General features: G+C 43.7%; 2 protein-coding genes across 3 annotated transcripts in view; one reads left to right on the plus strand and one right to left on the minus strand.

Moving 5' to 3' along the window:
• The window catches only part of TXNDC5 (thioredoxin domain containing 5), a 37,202-nt gene extending 30,646 nt beyond the window's left edge, over window positions 1-6,556 (plus strand). For both annotated transcript variants that reach the window (XM_058800455.1, XM_058800447.1), the window contains 3 exons: window positions 1,352-1,440; window positions 4,184-4,313; window positions 4,871-6,556. In XM_058800455.1, coding sequence (XP_058656438.1) covers window positions 1,352-1,440; window positions 4,184-4,313; window positions 4,871-4,993 — 342 coding nt within the window. In that variant the 3' untranslated portion in view covers window positions 4,994-6,556. The remainder of the gene's footprint in view (window positions 1-1,351; window positions 1,441-4,183; window positions 4,314-4,870) is intronic.
• Window positions 5,437-24,747, minus strand: part of BMP6 (bone morphogenetic protein 6) — an 88,190-nt gene continuing 68,879 nt past the window's right edge. The window contains exons 3-7 of the mRNA XM_058800439.1: window positions 18,892-19,040; window positions 17,539-17,736; window positions 9,940-10,016; window positions 7,931-8,041; window positions 5,437-7,829 (exon numbers count right to left, since the gene is read on the minus strand). Of these exons, the coding sequence (XP_058656422.1) occupies window positions 7,680-7,829; window positions 7,931-8,041; window positions 9,940-10,016; window positions 17,539-17,736; window positions 18,892-19,040 (685 nt within the window). The 3' untranslated portion in view covers window positions 5,437-7,679. The remainder of the gene's footprint in view (window positions 7,830-7,930; window positions 8,042-9,939; window positions 10,017-17,538; window positions 17,737-18,891; window positions 19,041-24,747) is intronic.

Genomic DNA, 24,747 nt, shown 5'->3' on the forward strand with positions numbered 1-24,747 from the left:
ATCCATGAGACTTCTCTACTGCCAGACATGGCTAAAATCGTACAAAACATGATCCTGGTGGATTAAGGCAGTGTGACCAGCAGATGCTCAGATTATGTGATTGCATTAGATGTCTTTTTTTTGAGATGCAAAGCTAAAATTGAGATATCGGATGTTAAATTATTTTTGTGGTTATATAGTTCACATTGCTATTCTGATAGTAATCTACAGAGCTTTAAAATTCGTTTTGCTATGCAAATCATGGGGAAGTTGTTACTAATCAGGCTTTCAAATTTTGTATTTTAGATTGTATATTATGTTAGGAACATCAGTTTTAGATAGCCATTTAGGAAAATCAGAGTACAAGCACAGTGCTTACTTTTTGCTTCATTTAATTATTTCTGATTATTTAATAATTAGAAAGTATAAAAGTATAATTTCTAATTTCTTAGCAGTTATTTAGAGGTAATAACACTTCAGCACAGTGAAATAATTCCATGAACTAACAGTTATTTACAAAAATGTTTAAAGGTACTGGATAATTGGGATTTTCAAATTTAATTTTGGCTTCACAAAACTTACTGGGGTTAAAATAGAATTGATAATACTGTGAGCTGTGATCTTGTTTTTCTCTTGCTTTCATTTGATTTTGAAGCTTTTATAGGCATGAGGTACATTTATCTGTTTTTAATCCCTCCCACCCTTAAAGGTCTCACACAAAAAATGAAGTTTCAGCTCCATGCTCTCATGTGAGAATGTAAGCAATGTGCTTTCCTCCCATCATTCCCTTGCTCCTGATATTATCAGGAGTAGAAACATTTCCTGGCACCCATGCAAGTGTGGTGTTGTGATGTCCTCTTGACAGGCAAATCTGTGTTTCTGGTAACAGATTTTTCTGTGAATGCAATGCAGGGGAAGAAAGAACAGAGAGAGCAGCTCTTGAGACATCACTTGTGTGCCTTGAATACCTCATTAAACCTCAGACGTCCATTACTTGCTTGAAGCCAACTCCTCTAAGGGCTGTTCCTTGAAACATAGTGTATTAAAATTAAGGTGATTTTTTAGAATTATTAAAAATTACAGAATTCATTAAATTACAGAAAATTTGGATACAGGCAAATCCTTTGAAAATAGGGAAGCTTTGTTTCTCCAGTTATGGATGAGATTCAGTGTAAAACACTCTTTTCTCTACATCTCTCTAGGGAAGGAAAGTTGCTGAGAAGTAAAAGGCAGGTCTGCTGCTGCTACTCTTGTTTATATTACCAACAATATTATCTTTTCCAATTCCAGTTTCCCTTTTAGGAATGTAAAAGCTCAGTAGACTGATGTTGTATATACAAAATGTTTTGACATATTTTTCTCTTTTTTTCAGGGGCAGGCTTCAGTGCTCGCTCTCTCTGAAAAAGACTTTGATGCAACCATTGCTAGGGGGATCACCTTTATTAAATTCTATGCTCCATGGTAAGCAGTTTGCAGCTGTTGCTGTTCAGGATTATTGCTGGCTAAGATGTGAGTGCAATAGTTGCTGTAGTACTGGATTTGTTGTCTTGATCTAAACTGTAAATTAGCTGAAGAATGTGTGCGTTGGCAAGAGTCAAAGCAAAAAAAAAGCTCAGTCTTGTTTAGCTCCCTTGAGCTGCCTCTCTGTGGAAAGGCTGACACAGAAGCTTTACCGTGTCAGCCTCCAGGTCCTGCTGGGGTAACAGGGAGAGTGAAGCTTTCTTTGTAGGTGCAGCATGTTCCCATCCCTGGGTTAGGGTTAGATGAGGGGAGTATATCACCATATCTCAGTGCTGAGAAAGGAGAGGATGCTGGCCTTAGGGCACTCTCCAGACACATTGGGAGCCTCATTGGAGCACCTGAGTTTTGATACAGATTGTTGAGCTATGGATAATTAACTGCCTGTTACTCTTCAAATAACTGTTCAAAAACTAACTTGCAGAAGTGAAAATTTTAAGATGTTCTTAAGAGTGTATGTTCATGCAGTGTGTTCTTAGAGGGACCCAGGGCAGATGGTGTAGGTGGAGATACCCAATGGAATGCCTTGAAGAGGGAAATTAAAGTCACGTCTGGCATCTGCCATTCCTGCTATATCCAGCAGAGCCTGGCACTCCAGATGGGTTAAGACCTCAGTATTACAAACTTGTAGAAGTATTTCCCCCTTTTTCTTACTATTCCCTTTCTGAAACAAAAAGAAAGTTTCACATTTCTCTTTCTGGTTTATAGAATTCATCTTATTTGCACCTCTACAGAATTTAATGGAACTTGCATACCATCTTGCTCATCCATTGCTGGTCTTTTAGCCAACAGAAGGAAGCCTAGTGTAGTGGGAGAGATTAAAATTTAGCTATATTTCACTGTGTGAAAGATAACACATCTCTGATTTAATCACTAGCATTCCATTAACACAGTGTAGAAAGTATAAAAAATGTTTTGTTTATGTTACAAAAGGCCCCATTACAAAGCAATGCAAGCAAATACCACCCATATTTAGATGTGCTCAGGCATCTCAAAATATTGCCGTTTAACTTCAACAGTAGGCATGAATATGTTTCTTAATGTAGGCAAGAATTACCTGGGAGCATTTAATTTCACTTAAGCTCATTGCTGCAGGCTTTTACAGTGTTGTCACCCTTTGCTGCTTGAGAACCACTGCTATGCTCTCTTCCACCTGTAAGATCTGCTTTTGGATATGAGCAAATATCTGCCACCACTGGGTTAAGAAATGTCCTGCCCATAGCATGCACACCCCTCATCTTTGACTGCTCTTTCCTCACTGCCTTTGTCCCTTCTGTACTCTGGGAGGGATTTAGATTTGTGCCCGTGCTGCTTCTGCCCCACCTGCAGAACTGGCTGGGAAATTCACTTCACACCTGTGCTCAAGAGCAGCTTCCAGTCTGAGTTCTGAACCCAGGGCTTGCTGGCACATCTACTAGTTCATTACCTGGAGCAACCTTTTCTGGGAGAGTTTGAGATCAAGAAATTCCCCCCTTTTGATTATCTCTTATTGACAATACCATGTCCTCAACTCACGAGATATCATGGGATGCTTCTGGATCTGACAGATAAGATCAGTGCTGGATGGCAGGGTGAGAAACAGTGGTTTCAGGATGTAGAGTCACCAGTGTGTGCTGCCTGGCTGCAATGCTCAGAAAGCCACCATTTAGGAAAATGCTTCCTATATTTATGTAACTCATATCCTAGTTTTGGCTCTGAAAGTCAGGCTTGTGACTGCCTGTAGTGCTCTGCATATAAATGACCATATTCTCTTCCAAGTGGATTAACTTATGTAGGGCTCAGCAAACACTATTATGTTGCTTTCTAGTTCTGCCCTTCAGTTAGTTTTGGATAAATATTAATGTTAATTTGCATTGTAAGCACAAAATCATTCTGTTCTAGTAGTTTTTGTGCGTGGTCAGAAATGCTTTTATACTGTCACTGTGCATTAACAAGGTAGTTTAAATATACACTGGCTTGCTTTAAGAAAACTTCTGCTGAGACATCTTTCATTATTTTTGTAAATGCCCTGATCTAGCCTCGAGGCAATTATGGGTCTGTTTTAATAACCCAATTAAGGTGCAGCTGGGTTAGAATAGTATGAGCAATGCAGATTTAAAGGCTAAAGTGCTTTGGGAATTCTTCTTAAAGGCAGTAAGAAGTTCACATTAAGAACTTGACTAAGCCAAGTTCAAAATATAAACAAAATGAATGCTAATGGTTGAGGAGGCCACTAGGAACTGGAAGAAATTTAATAGGGAAATTAAAATCTCATTTAATTAATTAAAAATCGGGCTATGTAGCTTTAGTATGACTGGCATATGCTACCTGGAAAATTAATTCTACAGACATTCTGTGTCTTCCTAAAAGCATTTTTGTTTCCAAGAGATCTTTTTTTTCCATTTAAACATTCTCTGTGCTTGTCTTTATTTGGCTTCATATTCCTCTGTAGGGTAAAATGTTAATGTACCGAGATTTAGAATACCATTCTAGGCAAGACTAACAAAGGCCAGAAAGTACTTCAGTGCTTAACTTAAATAAAATAACTTCTTTTCTTAGCTCATTTACTGACATAATAGTGCAAGGGAGTTGGAGGGCGAAATCATATGGGGATAGGAAAGGCTGCTAGTTAAACTTAGAGCAATTGCAGCAAGACAGTAAAGTAGAAAGTGTATCTGTTAAACAAATCTCCCTCCTTTGTTTCTAGGTGTGGTCACTGTAAGAACTTGGCTCCAATCTGGGAGAACCTTGCCAAAGAGCAATTTCCAGGTTTGACTGATGTCAAAATAGCAGAAGTGGACTGTACTGTGGAACGTAACATCTGCAACAGATTTTCTGTAAGTGTGAAAGTTCTGAAATGAAGGGGACAGTATTGTGTACCAGATGTTGGAGGCTCCAGTGTGCAGCCCAGTTGGCTGCTGCACTCCAGGTGCCTGGTGACAGTACAGCTGTGGTCTCTGTTAGTCAATAAGAGGCACCTGGTGACATCATTTTGTTACTGAACTGTTTGTTCAGGCTTGGTCATTTCCATTATTGGACAAAGCTGGAGAAGTTCCTACTTGAGGAAACCTCTCTGAAAACACTAAAGCTGTCTTGTGGTATCCAATGCTGAATTCTGTTCCTAGAAAAAAAATAGTCTTTCAGAGCTGTTAGGCAGACAGTTGAAGATAGAAGGCTGTCATTCCAAGAGCCTAGAGGAACATTCCCCATTCTCTTAAAAATGTTCAGAAATTGCAGGTTGGCATTGAAAGTTCTGCTGCGGGTTTGTTTTTTTAAATTAAAATGGCTTACTGTTTTGAGGGGTTTGATGGCTTTTCAGAATCAGGTAAATATGAGTGATGGATACAAGTTTGAACATTAATAGCAATTTTTTTTTCATGTGTGTCTTTTGAAGGTCAATGGTTATCCTACACTTCTGCTTTTCCGAGGTGGAAAGAAAATCGGTGAACACAACGGAACGAGAGACCTCAAATCACTGCATAACTTTGTCCTGCGTCAGGCAAGGGATGAACTGTAATAAAAGTCTGGATGCTCTGTACCCTGGCTGTCTCTGTACAGTAGCTGAGGGATTTCTATCTTTGCTGATTTTTAAATAGTGTATTTGGGGAGGGTGGGGCTTTTTTTGTTTCTTTGTTTCTAGGAAATTGAATGTACTAAACTTTGGTATCTTCCCCTTGTGTGTGTGTTAGAGACGTGTGTGTGAAGGAAAGCTAACAAGTAGTTACTGTGCAAATCAAGAGTATTTTCAGCATTGGTAGTTGCACTGCATTTCTGCATTCCTGCAATGAAGTGTAAATGGTTTCCTTTGAGACCAAAATACGTTAAGAAAACCAGCTGAAGGGAAGCAGTAGAATATTTTTGTCTTCAGGTTAGATCTGGTTAAAAAGTGATCCTTACAAACTGCTTACTATTACTAGAAAGGCAAAAGCTACAGCTGTGTTTAGTCACTTTTGCCTCTAAAATTGTATACTTAATCCTTATTTGTCTTAATAGAGCTGCTGAAAGGTTGAAAACACACACACCTTTGGAAGATACCAGGCCACCATGAGCTGGTTGTTTCCTGTTAATCCTCTCAGCATGGGAGGTCTAGCCATAATGAAAGTGATGGTACTGTAACATGTGCCTGAACGTTACTGATGCCATAGTGTACGTGTGTCAGGTGCATTTCCATAGGCTGCTGCCATCCAGCTCCAGAGGCACAACTATGCTCTACTTCTCTAGAGCCAGAGTGAAAAATAGGTGCTGTTATAACTGCCCCGTTAATGGGAAATGATCAGTCAGACTCCAGAGCTAAGGATGTTTTTCCTACCCCTGCCTAAATCCAGACATTGTGCTGACCTGCTCCTTAGTCAGAGTACCTAGAGAAAAACAAGTAATACAATGTTTGTTTTTTTCCATTCAGCTCTTCTGCAGTAGTTTAAAATAGTTCCCCCCTCTTCTTGAGCCTTAAAGTTTTTCCAAGCTGTAAGCATTGATAAGTTTGAGTGCTAGGACCACACACTTTGTGGTGTCTTGGATTATAATATGAATCGATTCTTTGGTGCATAAGATGTTCCATGTTAGACTTAACCAAAAGCCAAAGAATTTACATAGCAGAGACTGTCAGGATACAAAGGCAACAGCAAACCAAGGACTGAATTCTGCTGTCTCATGTGCACAGAAACTCATGAGGAATGAGGATTGCTACAGGCTAATTTAACTAATCTGTCAAGATGCTGGGTTTTGTCCATCATATGGAGTAAGTTGGGTTGCTTTTCTTTTTTATTAAAAAAAAAGGCAAAACATCAATGAACTTTTAAACCAGTGAATTTCTCCTGGTTCTTCACTTCACTGTCTGTCCAGAACTTTTGATTCTGTTCAGTCTGAAAATGTGTGAAGGTGAAAAAGCCACAGTGAAAGCTAAGTGTTGTACTGGCAGATGTATTGGATCAACGTGTGTACTTCTGCCTTTCAGGAAGCCTTTATTATGTTTTTAACAACTTTCTAGTGAAGCACAATCTCATGAGTTTCTTGTATAAAATCAAAGTGGTACAATTGTTTACACTGAGATTTTTCTAAATAAAAACTTTTTAAAAAAGCAGTCTTTCTATAAATGATACAGCACAATGAATATACAGTGTCAAGTGCAATAAATTATAGCTTGTATTTACAAGAAGCCTTTTAAATGCAAGTAGAGGTAAGTGCATTTAATACAAGTTTAATATTGATCAAAACAATTTGCTATTAGCTTCTGCTAGACGAACCATGGCTCTACGCTGCATTTCCTTTATACCAGTTTGTTAGTTGCATGAGTTGAAAGGGAAAGATTGCAAATTTTGTTGACATTCTGTCTTCCTGTAAACAAACTGTCCAGCTAGAGGATGAATGGCCCCTAAGCTTTTACGTCTGAATTACAGCTGAAGAAGTGTCCTGACTTCCTTCCTGGGCAAGTGGTGGTAGATGAGGCAGCTCCACGTGGGGAGTGGAAGGAAGCTGCATAAGAGCAAGTGTATAAATTTGTATTGCTCAGTCAGATGGTGAACTGGGAAGACCAGCCAGGGTCTGAGTTCATGGTAGTGTTTCTAACACAGGGTGCAGCCGTGCCATCTTACACTTGCAAGATCAGAGTTAAACGGTGCTGGGAGCATAAGAGAACTGAAACATCTGCTTTGGCACAATTTTAGATGCTTACTGTCACGACAGATGTCAGGAGAAGACTAACAGTCTAGGTGCAGTAACTGGTCCTTCTGGCCAAAAGGATCTTGCATGAGATGTACACTCTACGTCTGAAGTACTGACACCACTTTCTTTAGCTTCTCTGCCTCTCGCCCTCATCATCCCTCCCTGCCCCCAAAGAAAGACCTCACTTGTTTTTGGTGTTGAGTGCTCATCTGGTAAAACTGCAGCATATATCCAAGCACCTGCTACAGGTCAAGCTTCTCTGTGAGATTAAGACCATCCCATCACAGCCAAATAAAGTGTGTGGGCATTTTGCTGCTGCTGCTGAGCTGGTCAGCCACTGTGGTGTAGGGTCAGTCTGTAAGAAGTCCAGCAGTTTACTCCCACCCTGGGGGTCGTCCCCACACCCCTTCCTCCCACAAGGCACATACATGGTGTTCTGAAGGATGGTTCATCACGTGGGTTTTTTTCCCCCAAGGTAATGAAAACAGGGAGAGGTGTATCCAAGTTCATGGCAGCATCACAGAGTCCGTGTGAAGACTTTGTCAGTGACATCCACAAGCTCTTACTACCATATTCCTGTATTTCTTCAAGATGACATTAGAATTATCATCGAAGTAAAGAACAGATATGGCATTTAGTTTGGTAGGTGCACAGCATGGTTTGGGAACGTAATCAGGATTCATTAGATGAACCTGTTGCCAAGAAAGAAAACAGGTATATTGCTTACAAATATATTGGTATATTGCTTACAAATTCACGTGGTGCTTTGGCACTGAGCTGCCTGGAGACTTACCAGAGTTTGTACAATGGCATGATTGGTTGCGTTCATATGGGCGTTGAGTGGGAACGAGCACTCCCCATCACAGTAGTTGGCTGCGTAGCCTTTTGGAGCGATTATCCAGTCCTTTTTAGGGAAACAAACACAACGTGGTTCAACAGACAACTGCACACAATTAAGAGCAGCTGAAAAATTTCCACTAACTTCTTCCTTGAGGGTGAAAATGTGTTTTCACTGAAACTGCTTGGGTTTTAGTTGGGTTTTATTTCTTTTTGTGCACCACTTTTTGTGTGTCACTTTTCCATGGACACACTCATTTTAATGTCCAAAGAATGATGCACATCTATGTACAGTTCAACTACCATTAACTAAGAGGGCTTTACCCCTAAAACTCTCGTTGGGTTGCATTGTGAGGATTGTGGTTTGGAAGCCTTTATTTCTAACATTTCCTGCAGGCCCTCTGGCTGAAATACCTTCCCTAGGTGAGTCACAGGCACAGCTGGTGTCCCTCAGAATGAGCCTAGCTTATACACTCTTACAGAGGGATACTACTCTGCTAAAGATACTGTGGGAAATCTTGGCTGCCTAACAGCTTCTCCACATCTGCCAGACTCCTAAAGGAGGGGCAGGACAGCCAGCCTGAGCTGAGGTGGCCCCAGTGGCAATCTGAGTGCCATGCTAGGCAAAAAGGGGACTCTTCACCAAAGGAAGCTTGTCTGCTGCTGACACAAAAGACCCAAAGGGAAATTAAAAGCAGCACCACGGAACAGGAGACACTTGGCCTCCCTTGGTGTTGGGCTCTGCAGGTCACCCTGCAGAAGGACGTGTGAGCATGTTTCATGTGCATGTATCTCTTAGGCAGCTTCCACTCTACCTGAGAACCCCCTGAGTTTGCCTGAATTTTGCTTCAGCAGGGCTGAGCAGCCACATATTGTTGCTGTAGCTTTGCAAACCAAGTTTGTTCTGAAGGAAATAGCAGTGCCCAACTGCAGGGGGCTCTACCTTGCCTTGATCATTTTCCTACAAAAAGTAGGACCTGGATTCCAGCTCTTAGAATGAGCCCTGCTGGTCTGTGGCCTTCCTTTGGCAGCATCTTACCTTTCTGCAACCAGAATGGTGAAGGTAGTACCTTCAAGATCATGAACTTCCCAAATGGAATCCACTTCCTGCCCAAAAGCAGGGCAAGTAAGATTAAGGAAGAGGTGGAATGTCTCTGCTAAGTGAAAAATCACCCATAAGTAATGGGGAATGGAGTCAGCCTACAACCACAGTTGCAACTACTGGGCTGGAGTTGACACATGAGCTACAAAAAGTGCTGCTATCCCATTAGCTGAGAGAGGACTTGCATGTGTTGAGTATTACAGAAGCAGCAGGGACAGCCCTGGCATCCTGAATTATAACCTGGTAAAAACATTACCTGATAGAAATGGGGCCTCCCTCACAAGTGCTGAATGAAGGAATTTAAAATAAATAAAATAAAAAGAGAAGGTGAGGACATTCTTTGAAATATGATGTTTGTTTGCACTATAGCCTGATTCTAAATAACTTACTTTATAATGACTTTCTGGCCTCATGGTGTTGCAACTAAACTCAGTCTTCAGTCTACCTACCGCAGGCAGTGCTAATTGTGGGGCAGGGATTGTGGAGGATTTCAAACAATGGCCAAGGTTAAAATCTGGGTGATCACTAGAAAAAAAAGTGAGTTAAAATCATTGCTTAACATCAGATTGTTTTCCTTATCATTAGAGGTACACAGATATAAGCCCTTGCCCGTACCGTGACTCCCATGAGTGAGAGAGAATGACTGTATACTTGAATCCCATAAAGTATCAAGCTTTCTCTGGGTCTTATCAAATGTCACAACTATCAATATTTATTTGCCCTTCTCTGTGACTGGTTTTAGTGAGGAGGCACAAGGGACATTTTAAAGCATAATGGCAGACTCGAGTGGAATTACCATGACACTGTTTAGATAACATTTCATAACAAAATGTCTGGTTTACCCAGAGAGAAACATCACACACCTGCCATCCCAAGTCTTGGAAGCTAACGTAAAGCTCATGCTTTCTGCACGCTGTTTTCAAGTCACTGCTGTTGTAATCTGTTAAAAGAAAAAGAGCAAAACAAGAATTTAGAAAGTAAAACAGGCCGAGCATTGCTGGAGGGCACATCTGGCCAGATGTGTGCATGCTGCGGGCTCAGCAGTGAGAAGTGATGAGCTCCCTCAGCAGCTAAAAGGATAAGGGTGTTGAGGGACATCCAAAGCAGGGCTGAAGCTTTTAAGATGCCTGTGGAAATGGAGGAACCCAAGTAACAGTGACTCAGTTATAGTAACTCAGCTGTCTTTAAAGTGCTTGGAAAACACCTCCAGTAAAATGACTTCTTAAAAATAAATCTACTTCACTACTACCCTGCATAGGCTGCATCTCCACCGAGTGCTCACACTCACCCCACTTCCTCAGCTCCCATTTCTGGCACGTGCTGCCCCAGGTGGAGAGCTCAAGCTGCACACACTCACTGAGAGAGAGAACTACAGCCCCAGGAAGGTTAATCATCACCTTGTGCCCCTGAACCAGTCTGCAGAAATCCTCAAACAGCTAAGGTGTCCCATAGGCAGGGAAGCCATGCCCTTGTTCCTCTCTGTACCTTATCCCAGTTTGCCCCACACTCTCATGTGACCCATGGCACCACCTCTGCCCTTGGACCTTTACAAACCATGCTCTGAAAAACACATTTCTCCTTTCTATAAACTGCTTATTTGCAGATGACACAGCACTTGACACGATCTCACCATTCACTTGCTCCTTATTGTCAATAAAGTGAGGACACAGGCTGCAAAGCCCTGACCAAGACCTTCTCCCTTGCCATGGCACAATGTATGGGGATGTTTCACCCATGCAGGAGCTGCTCCTGATGATCCCACAAAGTACAGCTATTGACAGCAAGTGGAATTTCCCATTTATATTTGGAAAGAGAGGCAGCTTGGCATGTGAACACCTGAAACCACAGTGAGCAGAGGAGCTGAGCTGTGACAGAGGGGCCTTTCACCTCCAGGTGGCTGCACACATCCACCCTGATGGGTGGTTGCTGATTTTGTCACACCTCAGGTGGCTGCTGGACCTCAGCAGAGCAGCCACAGAAACCGCCCTTGCAGCGAGGTGACTTGGCCACCAGCTACAGCTGCTGATCCTGTGCTTTGCACCCGATGGTAGGCACAAGAGAAAGAGATGGCAACAAATTCAGCCAAGCAGCTTGGGAGACAAAGTCACCATCTGTGTTTTCCTCCCATGCCTTTCCACAGGGGCCTTCTCCTCCCTCACAGCTCCCATTTGCAAGTACAGGCACTCCTGTCAGCAGGCAGATGCCACAGGCTGATGCCCCTGCCCCCTGCTGCCCTGGATCTTTCAGCTTACCAGCCCCTGGTGCCCCTAACATGGCTTGAAAGGGCACCCTCCCAGTGCAGCTTTCCCCAGATGCGGCAGCTGGGATAGAAAAATATTTTTAGTGATTTGTTCCTTGGCTCTGAATAAGCCTTTCTTTTTCTTCCCTCCAGCACCATTCCCCCCGCCCCCCCCCCCAGAAGTTTGGGAACTACAAATGCAAATATTTATTCAGAAGAAAAACTATAATACTAAAAGCACATCCAACTGACATTAAGGGCAGCACAGCAGTACAGCTGGGTACAGTTAACACTGAGGGCTGAAAAAACCCTACACCTCAAACCCAGCTTCCCAACCACCAAAGATTAGAGAGTTGTTTTTAGAAGCAGTTGGGTTTGAAACTCTGAGGATTGCATTTCAGCCTTTGAATAGCTTCACTTCAATCACGGATTTAATCAGGTGAGCAGAGCTGGTTAACAGCCTGCTGCAGCATAAACATTGGCTCTTCCAGCAGCATGTGGCAGCGAGAACGGAGGCGAGCCTCTCTATTCAAGCTTTCCTTTTTCAAACTAGACATACCCAGTAGAAACCAGGGTGTGGTGGTTTATTTCGGATGAAGCTTCCCAGTCCCTGGCTCAGCCCAGGAGCAAATTTCTAGCATGAGATGTTTTGAAATGATTTGGTTCATAATGAGGGAAAAAAAAAATGAGAAGATGCTTTTAGTGATCAATGGCCTTCATTAAAACACCGGAGAACACAACTTCATTGCTCTTCAATGGGATATATAGATTGTTTAGAGGAAAACCATCTGTATTTGACAGTGGAGTTGATCTATTCACAATTGAGTGGGTAAAATTGTGCTATGTTCCAAATCCAGCTACAATTTACTCAGATCTGCTACAGGAAAGGGGAGAAGGCAAGGGAGGCAGAGAAAACAGGAGTGGGAAGGAAGGCTGCAAGCAATCACAAGTTTAAGAAAACACAGGGGTGGAAAAAAAGAGCTGCTTAACAAGGTACACCAAGCAGAACATGTTACGAACGTGTCCTCTCTCACACTATCCCCAAAACCTCGCCTCAGCTCACTGGTCAGTCACCTGATTCACATTCTGCATGGAGCCCTGGCTGCTCTCCATCCAGGGCAGATGCAGACAGCTCTACCCCCTCACTTGCCCAGCCTCAGCCTTTGCTTTTCTAAATGTCAACACGTTAAACATCACCTCTCCCTCACTTTACATTCTTCTCTGTTTAACCCTCACCCCAAGATCTCCTGCCCTCTTTTCTTGTTATGTGTTTGCCTACTTTGCTTGCTTTATGGAAGCTATTTTAGCCCAGCTTTAGGTAAGTCACAAACCTTTAAGCAACCCTTAGCAGTGGCTTTCTGAATTGGGAAAAAGATGCAGCAGTACAGATGCACATAATCAGAGCATTCCCTACAGTTAGGGGCCCGGCATATGCCCTACACAGGGCCCACATCCTGAAATCCCATCAGTTATGGGCCTGAAAAGAAGAGGAATACACAGAGTCACAGGGTTTTGGCAGTGAGCTAAAGCTCACTGAGCTACTGAAGTTGGCTTCCACAACACATTTTCTGCAAAGCCTGGAAAGCAGCATCAGCCACCCCCAGGCCAGCGTGCTCAGCTGTTTTAGCCCAAATTGCCACTCGGGGTGGTTTGCAGTGCAAGATCCAACTGCCAAGAGGTGACAGGGATTGTGTCCCTTCCTGTCAGCCTTGCAGCAGGGAGCCAGGAGGGCCAAAGGCAGGCAGCCTGCAGAGGGGAGGTGCTGCAAAGAGCTGCCACAGGGCTGGCCTGCACTGCCATGGCACAATTGGCAAGAATTGCTTGTCAGAGGCCTTCAGCATCTCTGAGAGCTTAGGGAGCTGCTCTGGGAGCTCCTGTAGGCTCATTGTGGGTTTAGTAAAATTGTCTCTATTTTTTGCCCTGAACATACCAATTCAGAAATGCTAACTTGGCACTTACAAGGCACTGCATTTAATCATGCTGCAAACAATTTTGCCTAAAACAGAGATTCAAAAAAAGCTCAAACCCCTAGTTCTGCACTTAAAAATAACTCCCGGAGCAGCACAGTTAAAACAGCACAGCTAAGACGGCTTGTCTCTGTGGTGTGTTTGCACTGAATGTTGTCTGCCTTCACCAGGACCCAGGTCTGACTTTCTGCAAGCACAGATGTTTCTCTTAAGGCTGGACACTGGCATGTGTGTTGCTGAAAAGGGTGAGAGAACAGCCTGACCCTAATGGTCTTCCTCCTACAGACACTTATGCATCCACCTTAGATTTCCTATAGCCTCTCCCACGTTAAGTGCTGGCAAAGAACATATAAATATTTACTGGGTCGATCCATCTGAGAACACCCTTGCTGCTCCCAAGGTGCCAGTTTACCAAATTCCACACAGTAATTAATTGCTTCTGTGATTCAAAATAGCTTTGACAGAGGTCTCCAAGGCCAGCTCCTTCTTCTTGGTGTTTGACTTTGGTGATTTGTCCGGATAAAGCTGGTGTAAACTGATCACACAGTTAATAACAGCCCACTTCAGATGAAAGTGATCTGCCTGGGTGGGAAGAAGGGGAGATGTCGGGCTGACATGAACATGCATGTGAAGGCACACACAGAAATGCTGGCCACGCTGCTCCAGTCTGCATCCAAACCCTGCACTGAAGGGAAAACTATACTGAAGGGAAGATTGGCTGCCAGATAACAAAGTTTATTAACAAGGCCCTTGCCATCACAAAAGCATTTGGCCTTATTTGCCTTCAGTGTTTGTGCATGCTGCCCTTTGCAATATCTGGTTCCTGTACACTTGGGGAAATCTGTCTGGTGCAGGGTACATCTGCTGGAAGGAAAGGCCACTTGAAGGGCCTCTCCATTTTTCACAGAGCTCCCCACACCAGTCTCTTCTTTAAAGAGAGGACCTGAAAAGGGACTTGGCTTGAGTTCCATTCAGAGCAGCAAGTGCAGCCCAAAGTTGGAATTTAAATTCTCCCCACGAGGAGGGGCTGACAGGAAGGGATGTGCCTGGAGGCTGACTTGCAGAAGAGAAGGATTATCGCCACTGGAGAAAGAGATAGCCCTGTGCAAAACCCATAAATCGTGGAGGTGGCTGAAGGGCAGAGGTTCACTGCCTGTCATGCTGGACAGTCCCCTCTCTTTGTTCAGCTGGAGGGTCAGCACGAGTCTGAGAGCACGAGTTCAAGCCACTGCCAGATTCAGCTAAGCCAGGGCCTCCGGGCCCCGCAGACAACAGCAGAGAAACACCTGCGGGTTCCTCACAGCCACCCTGTCCCTCCATGGCCGGGGCCAGACCTGGCATGTGACTTCCTGCCTCAGCAGATGAAAATACTCCCTCTTCTTCCTGCTCATTATCCTTCTGCAGAAGAATTGAGGCTCCAGGAATGCACTGATGCAGGAGTCTCTGTCAAAGCAGTTTGTAACCACGGGGGTTGCTTAGCTCTGCTTTATATGAGCCAGAGATAATTACGTGTTTATAATACATGGAAATAAGCACTCTTGGCGAAAAAATACAGACCATTGAGAACCTTGTGCCACAGCCAGCCTTAGCATCTGAGCTCTTGGTACTGACTGCAGGACAACTGTAATTGGGGCTTTTTAAAACATACTGCCCCAAAACAACTCTCAGCATCTTTTGGGAAAGGGGTTCCTTTCTGGACTGAAAAAAGAAAACCCCATGTATTGATTAACACAGAGGAAGGAAGTTGCAGTCTACACAAAAAAAAAAAAAAATCCATCAAAACTAAAAAGTGCCTTACTCTGCAGAAGAGAAACTGCTCTCAAGCCCTGGTAGGGAGCAGCAATCCTCTTCCTTGGGGAAGAGCACGGACCAAAAATCTGACAAGATGTGAGATACAATAAGAGAAGAAGATGCACGGGCGAGGAGAGGCACAGAAGGGAACTGCAACATCCCAGTTCTGCACCTACTTTGGGTCCACATGCATCAGGGCACCCTAAGAAGAGCTAGGCAGCCTTTAGGATAATCCCTGGGCTTGCCTTCTGCTTCATCCTGGGGCAAATGCTTCCTCAGCCCCACCATCCATCAGGATTTTTTTATCCTCCCAGGTTAAAAAAAAAAAGAAAAAAGCCCTGTGATCTCTAACACTAAAAACACTTCTTGGTCATTGGTGCCTCTTGGGCTGTTAAATCAACCACTTCTTAAAGAGAACAGAGAGTGTCACACTTAGAAAGGAAAACAAGATGATGTAGTCTCTCTTTTCTAAACACAGAAACCAACCAAACATACAACTTAACTTTAAATTCCCCTCCTTTCCCCTGCCTTAAATCTACAGTCTCAACTATACCTTGTTGACCACTGTGCTGCCAAATTCCAGGTTTTAAATTAAAGCTGGCCCAAAAAAAGCCCTCGAGACCACAGAATGCCAGCTATTTTCCCTTTTTGTCATTTTAGAATTTTATGACCTGATGTGTGGTGTAGTCAAGAAAGCAGCAAACTACAAATAGCCCTTTTTGCCCAACATATCTGCTCCCTCTGGGGCTTTGAGTCACATCACCTGATTTAATAGTGTGAAAATTTTGTTTCAGCACTGTGAAGTTTGCAGAGCTGGGGAAAGAAAGCTGGAGCTTATCCTGACTCCAAGTGCCACTAGCACCACAAAACAGCAGTGCAGCACGTAACTTTCCCAAAGCACCGTGAATGCATTAAAAAATTGGCTCTTGTGAAGGGAGCACAGAAGCTGAGCCTACCTAAGTGGGAGAACTGCCTGCATAACAGCTGGGCTTACAACACCCAGCTGAATAAACCACTTGTGCCCTTGGCAAGCTCATCATGCGGGAAAAAAACTCAGCAAGCAGCTACGATGCCCAGCTGTAAAACTGCAGCGCGGAAACCTGAAGGAGGACCAAAGCAGGTCTCAGCAACTCGGATCCACAGAAGGTGTTCCAGTGGCAGATTAGATGATAACTCCTCCAGAAATGCCACGCTGGCACTGGCCAGCCTCCCCCAGGGAGGTTGGGCTACAGAACCAAGTTGTTCCTCCTGCCCTTAAAATCCACAGAGGACATCTCACACCCAGCCGAGCCTGGCACTTGCATGGCATGGCATGGCATGGGAACCCGCAGCCACGCTGCAGTGTGCACCACAAGGACATGCAAAGGCCACCAGTGGCCAACTGCTGCTGGCACACTCTGGCCCAGAGGGCAAGGCCATCACCACAGTGGGCTGGAGCAATTGAGCTGAGTCAACACACGGCCATGCACAAACCCTGGCTGCCAGCCCTGGAAGGGTTCCCAGCCTGGCTCTGCTCCCCGCAGCATGGAGCCACCTTGGGATCAAGCACGGCTCACCCACAATCCAAGCATGGAACAGCCTACATATTCTCACCAGCTAAGCATCAGCAATGCTGGTTGTTCTCGCTCTGCTGTGTTCGGACATAGAATAAAAAATACAACTGCCTCTCTTCCTTGGGACATAGTCATTTCTAAGCATGAGAAAAGCAGGGATACTACAGGAAACAAAGGGGGCAGCATAAGCAAATTAATCAAGCAATTTGGAATAGGCTGAAATGTTTGAGAGGAAAGAAGATACTCAGCAAATGATGGGCTTGTGGTAATGGAAAACAGACAAGACTTAGAAGACAGAAAACTCACAATTTTTGCCAAAATGTCCTTGTTACTCTATTGCCCCACCAGCCCACAACAGCACTCACAAGGCTTCTGTACAAAACCTGTAACATGCAACCTCTCCACAGCAAAACTTCTTTGCCTGCCTGGAAAGGTACTCCACCATGTGTACACTGATAAAGCATCTCATGCTGTTCTTCCATGTTTTTTCCAAAGAAAACTGAAAGAGGACTCTGCTGGGAATGCATACATGCAACCCCATAAATCTCAGTGCATACAGAGATAGCGTCTTTGGAATACTGCATATCACAGGGCATAATTCTAGACAAATACTGTATAGCAAGCAACCTACAAGCACAAGAGTTGTGGTTAAAATACCTCACCACCTTGAATTCAATGGATGCAAGTTCACATGGGGGTCTGGGCTCCATGCTGGGTTCAAGAGGACTCCTGTAAGTTTCATTACATGAGACCTCCTGTCCTACAACCTTGCAGATGTAACCTATTACCCCAAGGAGGAGCATCCCACCTCACAACCCCCTTCTTGCTTCTGCTCCCCAAAGCATCCAACACCATTGCAAGACATCATCCCAGCTTGTGCTGCATGATTGATTACCCCTGTTCCACGGTTACCTGTGACACTGGACACCCTGGAAACGTCCTGAGTCTGGGTGGAGCGGTTGCGGCTCTGCTGCCTGCGCCGGCTGGTGGCTGACCTCGTGGTGCGCAGGTGAACCTCGCTCACTTTGAAGAAGGCCACCATGAAAGGCTGCTTGTCGTAAGGGCCGTCTCGCCCTACCAGCCCTGCTTCCCTAGGGCTTACACTGAAACCTTCAAGCCAAACAGAAAAGGGAGAAAAGTTAGAGAAATGGTGCAGTTGCATTGCTCCTTTCAGCAACTAGTCTCCCCTCTCTTCTTGCTCATTCTCTTCTTTAAATGCCAAACATTCCTGCCACCACAACCTATGAACATTTTTATGACAGCTCTCCACCCATGCTGGACAAGCCTTCACTGCAGCATCTGGTTCCTTGGTTCCCCTTTGGCACCTCCAGTCCCATTTTGGCAGTGAAGCTATATAGATAGATATGTAAAACATTGGACTTGATGTGTCATGACATTAGTCCTGCTGCCTGTGAAACACAAGCAGCAGACATGAGATTAGGAGATGTCTAGGGACAGAGAGGGCAAAGAGATGGTGTGCTTCGGCCAGGAGCACAGTGATGGGCTCTCAGCCCAGCTGGGAAGGTAGAGTTTGGCACTAACACTTCCTCAGGGAGAAGTAGACAGCCCCTCTAGTCTTACTTGACATCACAGGTGTACTAAACTGCAGAATGAAGCAATAGAAAAAAACAAGGTTGGAGATTGGTTCCTATAGAAGACAGATGTCAGTCACCTTCTGCTCATCTAGATCCTCTCCATTGCTTATCTTCCAATTTCATGCACTTTTGCGGTCTCTTACTTTCTTTTCTTTTCCACCTTTCAAAGTTTCTGTAGGCTGTGAAAAGCTGCTATTACAGCTGCCCCACACAACAACCACATAGTTTCTCCAGCAGTGCTCCCACATCAGCTTTGATGAGATCAACAGCAGCCACAGCAGCCAGGACAGCTGGCATAAACCCACATGGGGAGGTACATACCACTGCCTTTTCTCTTCTTCTCATCCGCAAACCTCACCCCACATGGCATCCCAGTTCCATGCCCCCTTCCACCTGAGGCCCTATCCAAAGCCATCTCCACCAGCTGGCTTGGTACTGCCTAGGGACAGCTGACCTCATTTATAGGGAAAGACATGTCCATCACGGGACAGCCAGGAACCAATAGCCCACCACCTGTGCCCTCAGACATCTCGCTCCTGGTGTTGGCTGCAGCTGCCTTAGGAATGCAGAGTGCCCACCCCGCCTCATCCCAGTAGAGTTCTGCTAGCACCACTCCCAGACAGCATCCAAGAGACTGAGGGAGACTCATGCTACCTGGCCCATGACCTACCATCGCGGGTCACCACGCTCAGCTGCAGCCCCATGTTGTGCTGGGGGTTCATCACCCACATGTTGCTGGTGGCAGTGACGTCAAACTCCAGCCAGCCCTCCTCCGATGCCCACACGGCCCGTGTGTCCAGCAGAAACAGGTCAGAGGCCCTGCAGAGAAGGGGAATGACAAGACTGTGAGGTTGGGGATTCTCTCTCCTGGCTTTTGCTGTTACAGAAACAAAATCTTCATAGTTCTAAGTTATGTTAATATCTAAAACAAAACAATGTCTCAAATCTGCCTGTTTGTATCCAGAGTTTTGCCATGAGATGCACATACTTCAACATGTGAAATTCAGGATTATAAAGGTTTTCACCATTTTCTAACATGGAGGAAAGCAACCCTGCCCCTCAAGGCTGTCCATTTCTCCACCAGCAAGGGATGAGTAAGGCACTCTTCTTCCTGAAGAATGTACTGCTGCCCTGACATTACTTCATTCATACATTTACTGCATTAATAGCCAGTGGAACCACCAGCATGACCAGGCATTCTATGGCTTTTGCCATAGGGGTGTCATGGTTTAAGCTCCCCACACATAAACACAGGCTTACCTCAACTGACCAAAATAAAGCACCAAAACCAACTGGCCAAGCATCAAACAGTGAAGGAAAATGGACCTCTAAAGGCCTCTAAAGACATTTTTCTGAGGCTTATCAACAACAATTGGACGCCTTGCTTCAAGGCTGCTGGCCTTGTACCACCTTCATGGGCTTCAGCTTCAAATGCTTTTAAGCCAATAACTTTTTTGCAGCACCAAGTACTCACCCAAACTCTATTCAATGAAATCAGCTGCAGAAGCACACAGAGAAATCCCATGTATATTTTCTTACTGTATTAGAGACGTAACTTTCCTGTGCAAGAAAGCTACAATTCCTATCCTTTACCTGTGGTCATCACCACAAATGGTGATGTCCAGGTGTCAATCCCATCTTCCTATCTTTTCGCCCCTGGATATTTTTTCCCTAACATTTATAAATGAGGAAGCAGGGTACCTGTCTCTCCTATCTACCCAAGGCTAAGTTCAGAAAAAAAAATATTAAGTTACATTTTATTTTTGGCCAACTGCTATGTCATACTGCCCAGCAGCTTGGTTTGCATGAGATCACACATGGAAGAAAAAGCACTTAAGTGTACTAGAGCTCCTATTTTTACAGCATGGAGGCTTTCCTCCACCTCACTGGTAGCTGCATGCTGTGGTTGACTCAGCAGCCTTTCCCACAGGAGCCTTTGCCACCGTTCCTCCAGTGGTAAGAGGGCTCAGGATCAACTCTGACCTTCATCTCCAACAGCAGCAAGCAGCTACGGCCGGTCAGCTGCTCCATGCTTTGGAAACCCTAAGGCTGAGAGATTTGGGCTTTCCCAGGCAAGGTATTTAAACAGAAACATTGCTTAGAGGCAACTGCAAACAGCAGCTGCAGCTGTGACCACTCTTTCCCTCTCCAGTTTTAAGAGAGGAATGAACTTCTACATCATTACCACCTTTGCATATGACTTCAACATTGGGCCTCTCCAATGCCTGAAGTCAACTCTATCTGAAAAGGGATTTTCCTAGCACCTGTTCTGACCTTCTTCCTCACACCAGTTGCTTCCTGAACTCTGTAACTCCTCTATACAAGGAACTCTCTAAGAGCAAACCTGAACATTAAAACACACACAGGAGTACATAGGAGTAGCCAAGTCTAAAAAAAAAACATGAAGAAAAGTTTACATTCCCACTGCCTTGACCTTTGGGAAGGTACCTGGACATCAGAGCTGTAAAGCCAAAATGGTCCACATGGCATCATGTAGGCCACTCCCCTGAACTCCAGGCAGGATCACCTACTACCCATGTTGTTCCTGAGAGATGTTTGCCTGAGCTGATTTCATATATCTCCAGCTTCAGGAACTCTCTCATCTTTCCTGGAAATTGAATGGGCTTCATGTGACCTTTCTCCCCCTTTTTTTATCTAACATAAATGTAACAATGTCCCCTTCTTATTACAACAATATCTTCAGTCTCTCCTTAACAAGCCCTGGTCTGTAGACTTTGAATTCTCTCATTGCTTTTTATTGACCCAGCTCAGATCAAGACCTCACTGATGCTGAGTACAGTGGAAGGATAATCTTCATACATCTCACAGACTGCGCCTCTACTCACACACCTCAGAATATGATTTTGGCTTCTTCACAAAACTCACACTGTTAACCCATGTTCACCTTGTGATCTACTATAATCCTTGGATTCATGCTGCTGACACAATAATTCCCTAGTCATTCAAATTTCAATGATTTTTCATGTCCAAATGCAACTTTCCTTTCCACCAAATCAAATTTCGCCCCCCCATCCACCTCAGACTGAACCTCCACAATTATCAGATTACTTAAAATACAGACTTGCCTTCCAATGGGTATCCCCCATTTTAGTATCCTTCACAAATATAGTAAGAAAACTGTCTGATCAAAGAACAATTCTACCAAACAAGAACGAGCCACTTTATCCCAGTCTGTCACTCTCCCTTTGGAAAGATTTTGATTCCTCTGTAAATGAAGAAAAATGGGTCATCAGGCTTTCCAGTCCAGTTAAGTCTCTCCAAAAAGTCCCATACAGGACTGGTTTTTCAATCAGCTCTGCTACTCAGATGACTTTTGCATTGTTCAACTGGATGAAGGTTCACCCCATGAGTATTTTAGGGCATAGTGGATGTGTAGGCAACACATCTGAATACCTTTTCTTTAAGCCTCTTTTCAATCAACATTTGTTGCCCAAGCCTCAGCAGGCTCCGCAGAACTGTGTATCATTACTAGTTTCCATTTCGGCATGAAGGTTTAAAAAAAAATATTCAGTCACCTATTTCCAAAGACAAAATTAAGGAGGAAGAAGGGGAAAAAAATTTACTCACATATAAAAACCTCCCAACAATTTAACTGTGTCTTTTTAACCACTCCTTTATATTTTTCAGAACAGAAATCTTGCATGTCCCCACTGCCCCTTAACAAAATCACCTCAAATTTGGCCAAGCAGTAAGTACTTGAAAATTGCTCAACAGAGATTCAGCTCTTAGCAACAAAATTCTCTGGACTTCTTTTTGCATGCAGGAAACATACTTTCCCCTCCTTCCCCCCCAAAAGCAGATACCATGAATCACCTGAGGAGAATCTGCCCTTTCTAGAGCTGCATGGCTAAGAGATACCCTTCCTACTCCTGCAAAAAAAAAAGGCATATGATGTCTGATCTTGAAGTGGACACTGGGAAATCTCCCAGACTAGCCTCTGGCCAAAGAGAAATAGGAAGGAAGGTTCAAAGGAAAGAAAATGTCATCTCAGCCCCTGGTCAAAAAGAAAGAATATCTCACTAGACAGGGAAAGGTGGAGGAGCTTTTGCAGTCGCGAGGGACACAGAGACGTGCAAGGACTAAATGGAGAGACCTTGGATAAAAAGTCTGCAGAGAAAAAGGAATTACAAAGATTTTCATCTGCATAACAAGAATGAGGCCTTATAGCTATGTCCAAAAGATAAATAGTCTAGGAAGCAGTCAAACACCATGCTGAAGAGCACTACACATAAGTAGCTGCAAGCCCACAGTCAAAGCAAAATTTAAGAGTGAACAAGAAAGTGAGAAATATACTGAACAAGTCACACAAAATAAATTATTGAATTTCTAGTCATTAAGTGACAACATTGATCGTGTGCAGTGAGGCAGGCAGTGGCCTGCCAAGAGGAAGCAGCAAATGTGTATGTGGTCACATTCATGGAAGGGTGTCTGAAAGCTTCAGCTTTTGAGAACAACAGAGGCAAGATGGAACCTGAGGGAAACAGAAAGAGAGTGTGAAGAACAAGAAAATCTAGAAAAATAAAGGCTGGAAGAAATGTTTGAGCCAGCATCACTGAAGAGAGAGGAAGAAGTATCTGCTCTTAACATAGACTGAAGAAAGCAGAGTCAGTCCAAAGGTTTAATGCCCAAGCAACCCCAGATGTCAAGGACATCAAAGGACCTCCGGCACCTCCTTTAAAATTCAGCATACAGAAGATAAATTTCATCACCAAAACAGGCAGCTTCTTCATGCTCTCTGTCTAAACCTGCCTCTGGGTTTTTACACAGCTACTGCCACCTCATTGTCACTAAAGAGCCCAACAGTCTCATCTGGATGAGTCCAGTTACTGATTTCTACAGGAAGGTTTGCTGCAGGCATATTATTTATTAACCTTTTGTTATTAAAGGGAACCAAGTAAATGGAAGAAAGGTGAGGAGCTGAAACAACTTTCCTGATACAAGAGAGGATATTAAACAGGAAAATGCAAATTAGAGACTCCCAGCTCAAAACAGGAGGTCTTTGTTCTGCATCAAGGCCCTGAAATACGGCTCAAGTCTCAAGAAATAGATGGGAGTGTTTCCACGGCCTTCAGAAGACTTTGGAGAAGGACAGAGAAGCAAAGGTCAACAGAGCAATCACAAGTGGCTGCAATAAACAGAATGGAGTACACAGTTTACTGGAGGAAATATGGCCTGTGTAATTCAGAAGGTAGGATTTAGCTCCAGTGTCCTCAGAGAGCAGATTTGTCAGATATAAATATCAAATATAGCTACTATTCTTAATGCCAGCATCCCAACCATGTGGTCAGGGCATTTATAGGAGAAACAGCTTGTATTTAGCTTCAGTGCTTTCCCCCTCTAAGAATAATATTTTGTTAACTGAAACCTCTGTGTAAACCTTTCAACAGAATGTCTCTAGGTGTTAATTCTTTTTAATTGAACACTAATTAAATTAGAATTCAGTCAAATTAGTAACCAGGTCAAGTGGTTTCTCTTAGTTACTATACTTAGTGAAATGTTCACATTAAAATAATTTCTCCATTCTGGATACACATTACAACATGGAACTTTGCTACAGGAAAAACACCAACGCTATAAAAAGCTAAATTTAAAGAAGCATCTGTTGAACTATTTTTTTTACTTTCCCACCCTCCCTGGCCTTCTTTCCCTGAGCAGACAGAAGTTTTACCAGGGAGACAGTGAGAACAAACAGAAATCTCACCTTCAAAATGACCAAGTTAAAGGTCTCGTATTTTAATTACATGTCTTGGAACATTTTTGGCCCAACTTCAAAGCTTGCAATTACCCAGGTGTTTAAAGGATTGTTACGCATCAACAGCCATTTACCAAAACATTAATTACTATAAGTCTCTAAAACTTTCCTCAGCTCAACCTTTTTGTTTACTTTTCTTCAAAGACAAGTTGACATAATAGTCTAGACTGCCTAGCAGCAGTTTCTCAAAAGGGAATTTTGCACAGAAGTGTGTGGAATCTACATTTTAATTAATACACTTTCCAATACTCTTCTGCATACCTCAGGATCAGTGTCTTCAGTTTGTGGTGACATCAACTTTCTGTAAAAATTGCATTATGTTCTGTATATAGCAAACTAGCAAAATTATTTGCTCTTATCTACTTTCAATGGGCAAATCACTCTTACCCACAATTGACTTGGTCTTGCAGAGTTGGATGGACCTCCACACAGATAAAACTTTGAAACTGCAGCCTCTTCAGACCTGTAGATCCCCCATCTTGCAGTAGATGTAAGCATTGCTTCAAATTTAAAAGTGTTTATTACTTATAGAATGGACTTTATGTGGAGCTCCCATGGCACAAGGTACTGCCAAGAGATGCAATACAAAACCTTAACAACTTAGCGTGTCCAAATGACCAGCACTCCAAAGACTTAACAGCAGCACAGGAAATTTAATCTCTCAGTGTTCCCCTGTACAGAGAGCCTCCAGCACCTGGAGTGAGCTGCCATAGAAAGAAAAGGTAGTCTCTACTGTTTCATGAGAAGTCAGGC

The sequence above is a fragment of the Ammospiza caudacuta genome, chromosome 1 (assembly GCF_027887145.1).
Source record: "Ammospiza caudacuta isolate bAmmCau1 chromosome 1, bAmmCau1.pri, whole genome shotgun sequence".
Lineage (NCBI taxonomy): Eukaryota > Metazoa > Chordata > Aves > Passeriformes > Passerellidae > Ammospiza > Ammospiza caudacuta.